Raw genomic sequence first — 15,005 nt, forward strand, 5'->3', positions numbered from 1 at the left:
GTAATGATCCCTAGGTATTTTCCTATTAGCATTTCTCTGTGCCAGTCTTAGATATTGACAATAAAACTGTTCATTGCATTGAAACAGGCTCCGCTACGAGGAGCTGCCGCACTGGGAAGGAGAAGAAAGGTAACATTCGTGTCTGAATAAAAGCTATTCGTACTGTCAATTCCTGTGGATTTTGAGAACGAGATTTATTTTGCCGCGGCACGCTGCCTACTCACAGTCAGCGGAGTTATGGAAGAAGACACACAGGTGTAGGTAGGTAGGCTCTTGCGCTGAGATGCGTGACCGTGCTCACATGCGGCGTTGGCGTTGCAGCGGCTTGCTTCCGCCTGTCCCGTCACTGCTGGCCACCTCTCCGTGCAGCCTCCGCTTGTCCATTAAGGCCGAGAGAGGGAAGCGAAACACCCAGGGATGCCCGCTCTCCTTAAAGATCGAAATAAAGAGGCCTGAATGTTTCGATAACCCCCTGCTTTGTCTCGGTTGATTATATACATGTCAAGTGACTATAGCGCCGTCACTGATGTTAATAAATTAAATGGGACATTATTTTAGAAAGCATTATATCTTCCCTCCTTGTGGGTCTGTTGTTTTCTTCAGGACGTATTCATCATTGGGACGTTAGGTGATTAATTAAACTGAGACTCACATCTTATCTGAAACCGCTTGTCCCATACGGGGTCACGGAGCCTAACCCAACAACGTAGGGCCTAAGGGACACCGGTCCATCACAAGGCACCCCAAGTGGGACTCGAACCCAAGACCCAGTGGAGAGAAGGACCTGCTCAAACCCACTGCACCACCACACCTCCCTGCTGAACTTAATCTCAATTTATTAAATTAAAATAACTTAAGTTGTTTGTTAGGTACAGTATATCTTTGTTTTAAGACATGGGTTAGGGTTAGGGTTACATTCTGCCAGCTTTTCTGTTCTGTTTGTAGTTTATTGTGCTGAAATTTTTAGTACGTCTTCTTCGTACACTCTTTCACCCCAGCTGCGGAACGGGTATCGATATGCTAAGGGCTGAATTATGAAAGAGGTACGAAAAAATGGCCTTTCCATTAAATCGGTAACAAAAGTCGTTTTAAAGTCCTTTTTGCTGTAAAAATACAAAATAATGTACCCACTGTGACTCTGCACCTCACACATTACATATAGATTTATGTGCTTGATATATCTTATTTCATCTTAGACTACGTGATGCAGTCAATAAATTGTAAGACTGGTCACCATGTGACGCTGCTCTCCTTCTCTGGATATAAAACTAGAATGACTAAGAGCATTTAAATGGTCTTTGTGTGAAAAATTAAACCAATATTGCCGAATAATGCATAATGCCGAAACATCAACCGCAGTAAATCGTTCCTCTGAAGGTAGTTTCGCCGGCCGAGATTCTAATCTGAATTCAATGTTTGTTGGGAATTGGGAGTAAATTTCTGAGTCACCTTTGGGATGCTGCCTGCAGGAAGGTGGTGTTTCTGACAGTTTCACTTGGGAACCTGGCGAAGAGAAAGTCCTTGTGACAATCATGCCTTGGGTTACCTTGGGTTACCTTTAAATATTGTCGTGAATCAAACCCCTCATCCCAGTTTACAAGACGTGGGTTTGCAGGAAGTCACTTTCGTGGGTAAATGAAGGTACAGGCTACTTACCTTGCAATTACTAGGAACGCTTTACAAGCACAAAAAAAGAAAAAGAAGCTCCTTCGTGATTCCGAGAAGTAGAGGGACATCAGAGGCAGCACACAAGTACATTGTGACCTGGCAGTCGGTAGCTTTTTCCAACTTCGGTTTTTCAATAATGTTTGTAATTTTTTTCCCTCCCGGTAAATCAGCTTACAAACCTTAGATAGTGTTTAGGAACTCGGGAGGAGTTCGGTGGCCCAGATCGCACAACTGTAATTGTTCCCATGTGGGTTCGAGGGTGATTTTAGCCTTAATACAGGAGAGTTTGGTGATGAGTAGTTCTAAGGGACAAAATAAGGTTCTGAATGGCGGTAAAGATGCATTTGGTATGTGTGGAATATCACGATCAGGTGATTAAATGTCAAAGGGGCCTTGATTTTGATTTAGGACTTTTATTTCCATCTGCAGAAAGAACGCTGAGTGGGTTCATCAGTTCAACATATTTCATTTTTGGTTTGAAGGGATTTTAAGGCCAGGAGTGCGGTGATGCGGCAGTGCAGCGGATTCAGCGGGTGGCAGCTGTGTGGTGGATCTGGGGTTCGAGTCCTGCTTGGTGTCCCATCCTGGGTGTGTCCACTCCCCCTGTGTTGTTGAGTTAGGCTCTGATTCACCACTACCCTGCTTGGGACAAGCAGTTTTTGTTCATGATGGATTTTAAGCTGTAGTTCACTTTGGACATTTGCATGTTGTTTTTGCCACAGAAGTGTTTCTCCTTCCATATGTAGATGGTTCGAGGACCCTTTAAGTTATGAGGCATTCACAGTATCAGAAGGCTCTACATTATGCCGCACAGCTCATTTCTCAGCTTTCTCCTGAAGAACAACCAAGCCATCATGAAGCTCCTGAGATACACTGCTCACGATAACCAGGACCCCAACCATCACTGAGAAACTAACATCCGTGGCTCTTCTAAAATCAAAGCCTCTTCCTAAACCCGGTGTGGTTGGGTATAGTGATGCCTCTCCCAGCATGAACTTCAGATTCCCTTCCACTGCTAAGGAAAAGCCCAACCCAGCACTGTGAGCAGCAGTTGGACACTTTTGGATGCTGATACCCCTTTGTTTACGTGGCCTGGTGGCACAGTGAGTAGTGCTGCTACCATGTGATGCAAGTGGATATAGGTTCAATCCCTGCTCAGTCTGTTTGGAGTTTACATGTTCTCCCTGTGTCTGTGTGGGTTTTCTCCATGTGCTCTGGTTTCCTCCTGCAGTCCAAAGACATCCTGTTCAAGTTTACCCATAGTATGTGAGTGATAGAAGAGTGTGTGGATGAGTGACCCGTTGTAAATATGGGTGGTCCCTGATTTACGATGGGGTTATGTTCTCCAAAATCTGTTGAAAATGCATTTAATACACACCTCTGCATGACAGAATGGGAGTTGTGCATTGCTGTTGCTGCTCAATATTGCTCTGCATATCACTTGAAAGGAAAAAATCTAAATTCAAAGTAGGGTTTCTGCTGAACGTCTACCACCAGCTCACCATCGCAAAGTCGAACCATTGTAAATCAGGGACCACCTGTAGTGTATCCAGCAGTGTAAGTCACCATGGTGAATAAGGTGTGTGGGCTGATAACACTACATAGAGTTCATTGGAAGTCACTTTGGTGAAAAGCATCTACTAAATAAATAAATGTGAATGATGGGCTGTCCAGTTGACCTGCGAGCTCCAGTGCATGCATGGTTGATGTGTTTTTTTTGCCAGTTCATCGAGTGTCACTGCAGACTTTGTTAGCAGATTCATTCTGGGAATATGGGCCTAGGAATGAGCCTCTTGCTGAGCTGTGATGCTGGCTGTGTTGACAGCTCTTTGATGCACAGTATGGTGTGAGTGTTCCTGCTGTATCTGTTTGTTTTTAACCTCTGTTAATTTATTCTAATGTGCTTACTCTATATTTATGGTCTTAACCTCTAAGTAGCTTTGGGGAATGTGCCTGCTGAATGAATAAATGACTTTGGGTGTCAGAGGTGATCAGGCTTATATCTGTTCTGCTACTTGGTACATTAATTATCCCGTATTTATTCAAAGTCTTACCTTGATTTACAAAGAAGACCCGATTCTTCGTATATGAAAAACCACAATCATACAGTTAACTAAAAAAAGTATATCTTGAAATATTCTAAAGATACTTAAAAAATGCATGCGGAATCAACATAAATCAATGTAATAAATCAATGTGCGACCCTAGTAATCTTTTTGAGGACGAACACTGTTGCCAGTGGGTACCTTTAAAACAATTAGCCGGATATTTATGCGTTCTCTTCACGGCACCGGGGCTGCCGGCTCTCGCACGGCCGGCGACGCGCAAAGCCGAGCCTCTTCTCACACCGTCTCACACCGTCTGTCACTTCCCGTACACTGCTGCGTACTAATGTTTTATTAAAGCGTAAACAGCGCGATTGCTTCTGACAGTTGCCCTACTTGCACCGTTTTAACAAGCTATTGTTGTAATTAAATCACATTTAATTTTTAAACTAACATTACGTGCGAAGGGGCAGGTTCGGTCACATCAGCATCAAAGCAGCTCGTCTCTCATGCAAAGGTATTCCTGCTGACCAGCTACAGTGGACCAAATGAATTACATTTATCCATTTACTTGACACTTTCCTCCAAAGCATCTTATAGTTATTTACTCAGCTGGGTAATTTTACTGGGGCAAGTTGGAGAAAGTGCTTTACTCAAGGGTACAACAGCTGGAGGTGGGTTTTGAACCTGGGACTTTAGGGTCCAAAGGCAGCAGCTGTGCCTAGTACGCTGCTGGATTTTTCGAAAGCAGCTTGCTGCAGTTGTGCTCTGAATAAATGTGTTATTATTTACTTGCTTTATTTATCATTTTAGCCTGGCTTTACTGTAAATCATGGTAGTTATGTGATGAACACGAGATGACAGGAAAGAAAATCCAGAGTTAAGTGTATCTGCTGTTTTCAAGGTGTGAAGCTTATGCCCCTTTTCCTGCAGCATCACACACACACACACACACACACACACACACACACACACACACACACACACACACTCTCTGAAACCCCTTGTCCCGAGCAGAGCCAAGGTGAGCCGGAGCCTATCCCAGCAGTACAGGGCGCAGGGCTAGAGGGGGATGGGACGCACCCCGGACGGGACGCCAGTCCATCACAAGGCACCCCGAGCAGGACTCGAACCCGAGACCCACCAGAAAGCAGGACCTGGCCAAACCCCTGCAGCATCAGACAAACAAAATTGTGTTTTGTTTCTGGTTCAGTTTCGCATTCAAAGTTCGTGTCCTGATAAAAAGTCTTCTTGCATGACTTGTTTAAGAAATTGATTTTTCTTTTATTTCTGGGTTTCGTGCGGAGCACAGTGTCGAAATAGCATACAGATAGACGGTACATCGAGGGAAAGCAAATATCTCCGCGTACATAGAGCGAGAGCTCGGGAATATCGTTTTTCATGCTCTCAGAGCGCTTGTATTACTGCCGAAAATTCTGTGTCACACTGATGTTGAGCATAGCGGTAAAATAAAAATGTCTAAAAACACTGAGGTCGATACACAGCAATGCAGTCCCACAAAAATGCATCATTTACATTTATTCATTTAAAGAGGCTTTTCTCCAAAGCGACTTGAGCTACCTGCAGTTGTTCATATATTTGTACAGCTGGGTATTTTCTACTGGACTATTTATATCATCTTTTAGCGCCTGGGTGGTGCGAGAGGATGTGGGTTCGATCCCCACTCAGTCTGTGTAGAGTTTGCATGTTCTCCCTGTGTCTGTGCGGGTTTTCTCTGTGTGCTCTGGTTTCCTCCCACACTCCCGAGACATGCTGTTTATGTTTACCCATAGTGTGTGAGTGACAGAGAGAGGGAGTGTTTTCCACTGATGTATGGATGAGTGACCCAGTGTAAGTAGTGTATCTAGCAGTGTAAGTCACCACGGTGAATAAGGTGTGTGGGCTGGTAACACTACATAGAGTTCATTGGAAGTCACTTCAGAAAGAACCATCTGCTAAATAAATGTAATTCATCTGGGGTTTTACGGAAGGGTATTAGGTTTGGTCAGCACACCACAGGCTGCTTTGGAGGAAGCCCTCGGTCATTTCTCGTGCAGAGCTGCGAAAGATGCAGTGTCTGTCACTATAAGGTAGTGTGTGAAAGAAGCGGCATGGTGACAAGGCCAGAGGATGGTTTTGCTGTGTCACTACTGTATTATTATCCTCCTTTTTTGTGCTTTTAGACACAGTCCTAAAGGACAGTGTGTTTTACGCTGTCAGGAAGCAAAATTGAAAGAAAAACAAAAATGGCTATGCGGTCAAATTCCGTTTCCAGAACCAGTTTCACATTCCAGCTCACGCTGGGTCATATCGGGATATTTAATCACCTTTTCCCACATTCGTACAGCTGAACAAGTTTTCAGTGGAGCTCACACCCTGCAGCATGTAAAAGTTCTGCTACGCGAGTTTCTCCGGAATAAAGTTCGCATTTCAGATCATCCCTATCAAATCCCGAAGCAATCTGAATTTTCACTTCAATTATTAAATATCTACCAAATCACAATTGAAATAGTATGTTTTTCTGTGTGTTTGTAGTGAAGGTATGGTGTATAGTGGGGATGCGGTGGCGCAGTGGGTTGGACCACAGTCTTCCTCTCCGGTGGGTCTGCGGTTCGAGTCCTGCTTGGGGTGCCTTGCGACAGCCTGGCATCCCGTCCTGGGTGTGTCCCCTCCCCCTCCAGCCTTACGCCCTGAGTTGCCGGGTTAGGCTCTGGTTCCCTGTGACCCCGTATGGGATGAGTGGTTCTGAAAATGTGTGTGTATAGTGTATATGTTCAAGTGCACGGTCAACATGTTTGTGTGTGTGTGTATACACAAGTCCACAACCGCACATTGACTCTGCACTTGACTATTAGTTGATTTGAATGTTTTTCCTCAGTTATTGCGAAGTTTTAGCATCAATGCTTCTTGTTCATCTGCTTCTTTGAGGATTGAGAGACGACATCCCGGGGACACAAGTTTTGTTTTGGAGCTTTAAACTAGGAAACATGCATCTGCTCCTGGAACAAACATATGCTCTAGGTTCTGTTTTTTTCCCACTGTTGGGACCAGCTCCACTTCAAACAAGAAGGAAACAAAAAGCACCAGCGTCCAAATCCCTGCTCAGTCAAAAACATGATCATTAGTAGGATGAAAAAGTTGCTTTTATCAAGCATTTCCTTCACTGCTTGGCTGGTGATAAATACTTTCACCAGTGTTTGTTGGACAGCGGCTCTGGCTCGCTGCCTGCCGACATGAGGTTGCGCCGTAAAGGCTCTGGGATTCGATCCCCATCTCCTGCTGGGTTTAACCCATGATCGTTCACCTCTGGATATGTGCCAGTTTATGTATCACAGAGACCAGCATTGCTGTGTGCGCGGCCAGAGTAACACTCCCAGTATTAGGAAAGAAGAGCTAAGTGTGGATTAGAAGGACGCTGTCGTGTTCATGCCCACGACCCAATCGACAGCACCTGACTCCAATTAAGCACCTGACTAACTAACTGCTCACCCTTTAAAAGTCCCTCCTCAGCTCCCATACCTTTGCGGAATCTCGTCAGAGACAACCGTCCTCCTTCGCGACGGCCGGTTCAAATGCAATCCTTGTTCTCAGTTTCCGTCCTCTGGTTTTCAACCCTTCGCTTTGTTTCCCGACCACGTCCGTGGATCTTCCTTCCAACTCCGACCGCCGATCGACCGACCCTTTGCTTCATCCCCTGACCACGCCCGTGGATCCTCGCTCTGACTCCGACCGCCGATCGACCGACCCTTCGCCTGTCCCTGACACCGATAACTTGCCTGATCCCTTGACTCCAGATGAACGACCGTGCACTTGGGTCCAGCCGTCCCGGTTCCCTCGGTTCCACGTGACAGACGCTTGATCACATCCCAGTTTACTGCGCTTCAGGATGTTTAGAGATCCTCGAAGGAGGAAATTCCGTCGATTAATGCGCCTTGAAAGCAAATCTAAAATAATAGCATCAATACTTCATCTTGCTCAACATACACGAGCAGTGTATGTGGGTGAAGTGTACAATGAAACACCGCTGGGCACTGTGGATTTTGGAGCCTTTGAATCGGCTGGATGTCGTTCACCTTGGAAACTGGCAGATATCCCCTGGACCTTCAGACCGGAGTTTAATTAGAGTCTTGGTTCTGCTGTTTCTCCGGCTGGCATCCTGAATGGACACAGTGCCGTGAGACTTCTGCGTCCGTTTTTGTGTTGCTCGCATTGTGATCCCCCCCCGGGGCGTCAAGAGTGGAGCAGATGTTGGCCTGGAGGTGAAGGTGCTGACCCCGGGTCTCGGTTTTCTAGCAAGGGGAAGGAAGCCAACAGGAAGTCTTCTGTCTGGCATGCGTGAGGAGAAGAGGCAGTGAAGGCTGGTGCGGAGACCAAACCGTCCCTTGCGGTCTCCTTTCCGTGTGTATTCTTTGTTCTCTGCACAAAAGACCTTTCCAGTCGTTTTCCTCCTTAGGGCGGATCGCGCCAGTATTTTGAATGAAACTTTTTTCAATTGTATGCCTGCAAAGTTTTGGCGCCCAAACGAGCGAAATGTATGAGCCCCCGACAAGCGCAGTAGAATGATTGGGTTTCGTACAACTCCGTTATCATTCAAGCAATGTGAAGAGCGCTTGACTCCCGGAATCCTGCCGTTGCGGAGTAACGGATACGTGTGGCGCGGTGTCAGCCATCCAAGTGATGGCTTTGTATCTTTACTTCTTCCAGAAGATGAACCGTCACTGTCGGAAACGTCCGATGCGAGCGTAGTAGAGCGCGTGGATATTTTCATATGCGACAACTGAAAAGGAAGTCAGATTTTCGGAAAACGGTCGTTTGGTTTTTCCGTTTTATCGCATAGCAACTATTAATGTCCACGGACAGAGAACGCACCCTAAAGGAATGTTCCGAATGCCGGGAAACTCTAGGAATTGGTTAGTATTGATGGTACACCTGCCAAACCGCATGTCGAGTCGCCCTCCACGCTTTGTGCCAAGCCTCATTAGGTTGGTCATGTTTCTCATTAAGATTTGGACAGGATTCTTTGCGGCAACAAAGACGAAAAGACCCGTTAAGTAGTGCGAGAACTGAATGCATCAGTTGTTTGCGGTGTCGTTTTTAAAATTAAATTTTACTGGGTGAATTTTCTCTAAAACATGCTGTACTGATTAAATATAGAGATTACATTTACATGTATTCATTTAGCAGACGCTTTTCTCCAAAGCCAGGGGTGTGGTAGCATGGAGGCACGGTGGCGCAGTGGGTTGGAGTGGGTCCTGCTCTTTGGGGGGTCTGGGGTTCAAGTCCTGCTTGGGGTGTCTTGCAGTGCAGTGGTGTCCCATCTTGGGTGTGTCCTTTCACCCTCTGTTGCTAGGTTAGGCTCCAGCTCCCCTTGACCCTGGATGGGACAGGTGGTTTCAGATGGTCTGTGTTTTCTCCAAAGTGACGTGCATCTCATAGAAAATACAATGTATCCATTACATTAGGAGAAAGAGACACTTAGATGCAGACACACACACACTTTCAGAACCGCTTGTCCCATACGGGGTCGCAGGGAACCGGAGCCTAACCCAGTAACACAGGGCGTAAGGCCGGAGGGAGAGGGGACACACCCAGGACGGGACGCCAGTCTGTCGCAAGGCACCCCAAGCGGGACTCGAACCCCAGACCCACCGGAAAGCAGGACTGTGGTCCAACCCACTGCACCACCATACCCCCTCAATATATAAACATTTACGTTAAATTACAGAAGTAGCTACGTAAAGGTTTATCTGGGCATGATGAGTTTGAGCGTCAGTGTCAAAATAGGCTACACATTCAGTTTTTTTTTTTTTTTCAGACCTCGTGCAACCTGTTAATATAACGTAGTCGAGGTTCCCGCCGCAGATCTGCTACGTTACAACTGAAATATTTACTGGTTATTTACTTAGCAGATGCTTTATGTATAACAGCACATATACTGTACAATTTGGTCCTTTTTGTAAAAAGGTGAAACAATCCAATTCTTATAATTTGTGCAAGATCTTGCATTTTTGTGCTGTATTAATCCTGAAATTCATGCTCTCTTCTTCACAGGTCTGAATGTGAAGGCTCAAGAATGGTCAGGTAGGAATCCATCCGTCCAGCCTCTAATCTCTGAGCATTGTCACTCGCTCATACCACCACCTGCCCCATGTCTCCACCCATGATGCACTGGCAAACACTGTGTGTGTGTGTGTGTGTGTGTGTGTGTGTGTGTGTATACATGGCCCTTGTTAGGCTACAGTGGAGGTGAAGGACTTCTGTCTCTTTCATTTACGCCTTCATCTCGGACAAAGGATAACAAAGTACTTACAGCCAACGTATTTTTAGGTCTTGATTGTTTTTGCTTCTATTTCGCTGATTTTTTTAGAGCCTTCACAGCCTTATAGCCTATGTAGTCCAGTTAATAGATAATTATATAGTACATGAAAATAAATTCTTTTTTGCTCTTTCCGGTATTCAGCCGTCCAAAAGTTGGAAGCGAACTTCATTTGCGATGCCTGCTTGGTTAATTCTTTTCCTTTTATTTGGTGAGCCTTTCATTTCCATTGAACAAAGGCGCAATTTGACAGCTAGAGTTCCTTTCACGGCACAGGCAGGACATGCAGCAAAGACAGGTTTGAGTCACTGTCACCCACCATTTGAATTTATGTTTATTTTTGATGAAATGGTATGTATTATTCATATTTATTTTGAAACTGAGGAAAATACGTTGGGCTGAGCTGGATTCAGGTGCTGAATTCTGCTAAGAGCGTCTATGAAGAGGACATCGACTTGGTTGGGTGTTTAGCGATAAAGTAGATTTTCCAGGGGAGTAACATCGGCCAGGGCTGAGCTTGACTCAGGGTGTGTATTAGGGAATTAGTCACACTGGGAATCCTGCAGATCCCTCACACATGTGACGCAAGAATACACACCTCAGCGCCTTAATCCGTTATAGGTAATCATCCACTTACGCAGTGTGCTAGAGGTCGCTCTCAAGTCAGACGAAGCCCTTTCCCTGACCTCTTGGTCTCGGTGAAGCTTGTGATGGGCAGGAAATTGTTCTGGCTGTCTGTGCCTTATAAGAGTGTCTGGACTGAGGGTGCCGAAGAAATGGCAGGATAGCCTTGCGCCCATTCCTGTTCTATCAGAGGCGCTTGGGAGGCTTTCTCTCACTCCTTCCAGCATGTCTCCCCAGCAAGGTCATGATCGGGTTACGTGAAAGCTAGCAGGACAGACCCAGGATGCCTTTATCTTGAGCAGAGAACCTGAAAAATATTCAGTTGTATCAATGAATGTGATAATTGCAGAAGTATGCAGGCGGTGTGGTGACACAGCAAGGAGAGCCGCCGCCTCGTAGTGCTTGGATGTCGTGAGACAATGTGGGTTCGAACTCTGGTCAGTCTGTGTGGAGTTTGCATGTTCTCCCATGTTTGTGTGGGTTTCCTCCACATCCTCTGGTTTCCTTCCAGACTCCAAGACATGCGGTTCAGGTGAACTGGTGACTTCAAATCGCCCTTAGTGTGTGTGTGTGGGTGGCAACCCTGCGATGGACCGATGTCCCGTCAAAGAGGCTCCGGCCCACTGCAACCCTGCTCAGGATAAGAGGTTATAGAAGTGGAATGAATTTAAAAGGAACAACATGTCATATTCAGCCGAAACACGGCCCAAATCCTTGAGTTCTTAACGAACGTCCCAATGGGTGCAAAATTGGCTCCGAACATTTTCTGTGCCCTTCCCTAGTCTGTAGGAGCGCACCTTGAACAGTCCTGGATCAATATTCCTAATATTACAACGGTTCTGGACTTGTCAGAAGATATCTTGTGTGTGTGTGTAAGATCATGTCTGACAAACCCGATGTGCAGCTGACATACATGACACATGGTCTGTCGTCAAAAAACCCAAGGAACGATTCCCTTTGATCCAATACTTGCTTTTCATACTGGCTTCTCTCTATGGGGCCACAGTGCGAAGCTACGTTGCAATATAATAAAATAAATAAAATAAAATAATTGGCATCTCATTTCGCAGACATTTCAATGAATATTAAATGTTGGCAAAATATACCGAGTACCTGGGTAACAAGCATTTCTTCTGTGATGTACAGTGTTTTTCTGCTAAAGAATTTACCAGCATCATCATTTTCGCGGAGCGGTTAATTCCGGTCGGAAGTCTAATCTTGTGTGCGAATCTAATTTCGTGTTGAGCTTCCCAGAACCGCAGTGTTCGGTGCTCTGCAGTTTAATTACCACCTCTGGTTTATCGCCGCTGATGTGCTGGCGGAGGGGATACCATGATGTAAAACGGTAGGAACACGTCGAATACAATTGCATTTAGTAAGACACAAAGGCACGGTTCGCGAATAATCGTTGTCGTATTATAAACATGTAACAAAACGTAGTACGACCAGTAATAGAATGTACCAAAATGTCATTGTTGATTTTTTTTTTTTTTTTTTTTTTTTTGTCTTTTCTGTTGAGTTTTGTTAGATTCAACATACTTTTGGTGTTAATTTGTACTATGTGTCAGTTTTTAGAAAAATATTCCAAATTCTTGAAATCAGGAAAGTTTGCCAAATTTTGGCACCAGGTTCCAAGCACCAAATATGCCAGTACTTTTAGGATCTGATGCATTTTAGAATGTTTTATTACTTTCTAGAATATTCTGGTGCCTTATAGAATCGTCCAATGGCTCTAAAGTACCAAACTAAAGCTGACAGTAGAAGAACTAGTGGTATTTTTGTAATCGGTCAACTTTCACCAGTCATAATCCACGCAAAAATTGACGTAACTAAGAACTTTTTTCAAAAATTTTGTTGCGTGGTGTATTATGTATTGATACTATGCAGATTGTGAGTAAGTTCTGGTGGGAAACATGGCAGCAGATGGTATCCATCGGGGTGCAGAGAGCAGAAAGAGTCCAGAGGAGGAGCAACGTTAAACCTCTTATCACTCGTGTTAAAATTCAGGACGTGAAATAATGTGGCCTCCGAAGTGGAGCTTTTTCATCTTCTTTACCTTCGTTGCTGCTTCCGGTGTGTTGTGTGCGTGTGACGGTGATCTCCGCATGCGAACGAGGGTCCGGCATGGCCGTGCCACCCCCAGTTCGGGCCGCACGCACTCCGTCAGGAGGACGGCAGGTCGAATCACGGGGCCTCGCAGTCATGTGGCTCTCGGGCCGTTTTTCCCCTCGACCCCCTGCAGGCAGGTGCTCTTTGCCTCCGTCAAGTTCGCCTAACTCGAGCCCCAGCTGTCTTGCACCTCGTCATGTTGCGAAGCTTAACTGCTGAGGTTCGAAATCGGCCTTGCCGGTTCAAGTTAAGCCGGTAATAAAATATAGGGGTTCGGTTCCGTTAATTATTAACAGTAACTGAACTTGCTATTAGTTACTATAAATAAGCTCCTTACAGCAGGTTTGTGGGGCCTGCGGGAGAGGAATACTCCCCCTCCGTTTGAGAATCCCAGCAGTCCGGGCAGTCCCAGAAATCTCAGTGGCACACATACCGGTAGGTGTGGTCCGGAGGTGACGATAGGCAGTATCTTTCCTTCAGCCTTGGTTTTCTGATCCGCACAAGCTTTTCAAGCCCAGCAGACAATGCTTCTGTCTCTCAATGTGTGTGTGTGCGTGTGGCCATTCATATAGCACAGGCTGCATTTGCATGTCCCCGGATGCACTGTGGAGCAGCGCGAGGCTCTCGATTGGTCCATCGGCAGCTGTACTCGTGCACCGTCGCGTGTGGAGACTGACAATGCAGAAGCACCGAATCACAGGTGAAACTCGCAAGATGTTGTCTTCGTGCGGACGCGCTGCAGCCATTCGCGGCGCCCAATTAAGAACAATTATCCGGTCCGCTAGAGATAAACACAAGCGTTAATGTGCCTAATGACACTTGTAATTACTGTCATAAACCAAATCATGCGGCGGAATATTCTCTTTGCTCGCTTGTCCTCGATGCCGAACGCTAACGTAACCTCCGGACCTTCTGGGAACGTATGGCTGCTCCCGTGTCGCTTTTCGAAGTCGCGGTGGCGTTCCTTGTTCGGGGAGATGAGGTGAACACGATCTCGCGAGCACCGGGCGCCGCCGCGCCGCAGCCCCGCGCTCTCTCGTCCCATTTTCAGCCCCTTCCGCCTTTTGCAACCGAAAGGAACAGACGCCAGGATCCTAAAGTTGCGAAATGGGAGCTCGACGATAATGGCGACAGGTCCAGCTGTCCTTGGGACCGCCTCGGGTCCTCGCTTCCATACGGGAGCGCGTACGGGTGCGGAGAATCTGTTCTTTAGGCTCCCCGAGAGCTGAGCGAAGGAGAAGTGTTACCACGTACCCACGGGCACCGCTGTCCGCTTCCTTCGAGCAGGCCTGTGCTCAGCACGGAGGCTCTTCGCTCGAAACGATCACTACGTGAGCCGGTCGCCACCGAACTGTTTTTTTTTTTAGTAGAGCGGAGGAGCTTCAAACGAACGGCGCCGTTGTAAGCTGCCTGTTTTCGTTTCTAATGCGCTGCTTCACTAATGTGCTGTCGCTCATAGACGTAATAGCTCCCCGGGAGCGTAGAGCGTCCTTCGCCCAGCCCGTGCTGGTACGGCGGCCGTTCCGCTCGGTTCTGGTCGCGGGGCTAGGCAGTGCGTTTTTGCCCAGCTGTGTATTTGGAATGCACCCTGAGCCCATTAACAGCATGCTAATGTGGGAAACTGGGAAGCTTCTCGCAAGAGTTTAGCCTCTTGGCGCTGGGTGGTATAACTGCGAGCCAAGGGTTGCCAAAGGGCAGAGCTTACTTGTCCCGGATTGCGTTCACGATGCGCGCACGGACACACACACACACACACACGCAGACACACACGCGCGCGCGGACGGTAAGCATCCGGAACAGCGACGGCAGGGTGGACCGGTCAAGTGCTGGCAGATGTGAGCTTTGAGGATGCCACCTGTCCTTCCTGGCTCCCACGAGGCCTCCTTGGAGCACAGAATCGGGAAGACGAAATACACGGGGGCCTGTTAGAATCCTGCCCTGGACCAAAAACATGAATACGATGCCAAGGATAGTAAAAATAAATGTGAGGCCGCTATGAATTTGTACATAAATGAGAGCGACATTCTTGTGTGGACATGGGACGAAACGTCAATATGGTTTTAGTTCATTTATTTGTTCTTTGGCAATCATCTGCCACTGCCTGTTGTGGGGAGACTAATAAAATGAGAATATTTCATGCCTCCCAGTGCTTACTTCTCAGTCACTGCAGAGGGAAAGATACGATTTGCATTCGGAAATGATTCGTTCAGTATGCAGAAACAGCAGTAAGTGGAGGGAGCCCC

At 46.6% G+C, this 15,005-nt stretch overlaps 1 protein-coding gene across 1 annotated transcript in view; it reads left to right on the plus strand.

The window, feature by feature from the left end:
- The window catches only part of iqsec1a (IQ motif and Sec7 domain ArfGEF 1a), a 129,834-nt gene that overhangs the window by 26,170 nt on the left and 88,659 nt on the right, over window positions 1–15,005 (plus strand). Inside the window, exon 2 of the mRNA XM_029250934.1 lies at window positions 9,765–9,794. Within this exon, the coding sequence (XP_029106767.1) occupies window positions 9,765–9,794 (30 nt within the window). The remainder of the gene's footprint in view (window positions 1–9,764; window positions 9,795–15,005) is intronic.

This window comes from Scleropages formosus, chromosome 1, assembly GCF_900964775.1.
Source record: "Scleropages formosus chromosome 1, fSclFor1.1, whole genome shotgun sequence".
NCBI lineage: Eukaryota > Metazoa > Chordata > Actinopteri > Osteoglossiformes > Osteoglossidae > Scleropages > Scleropages formosus.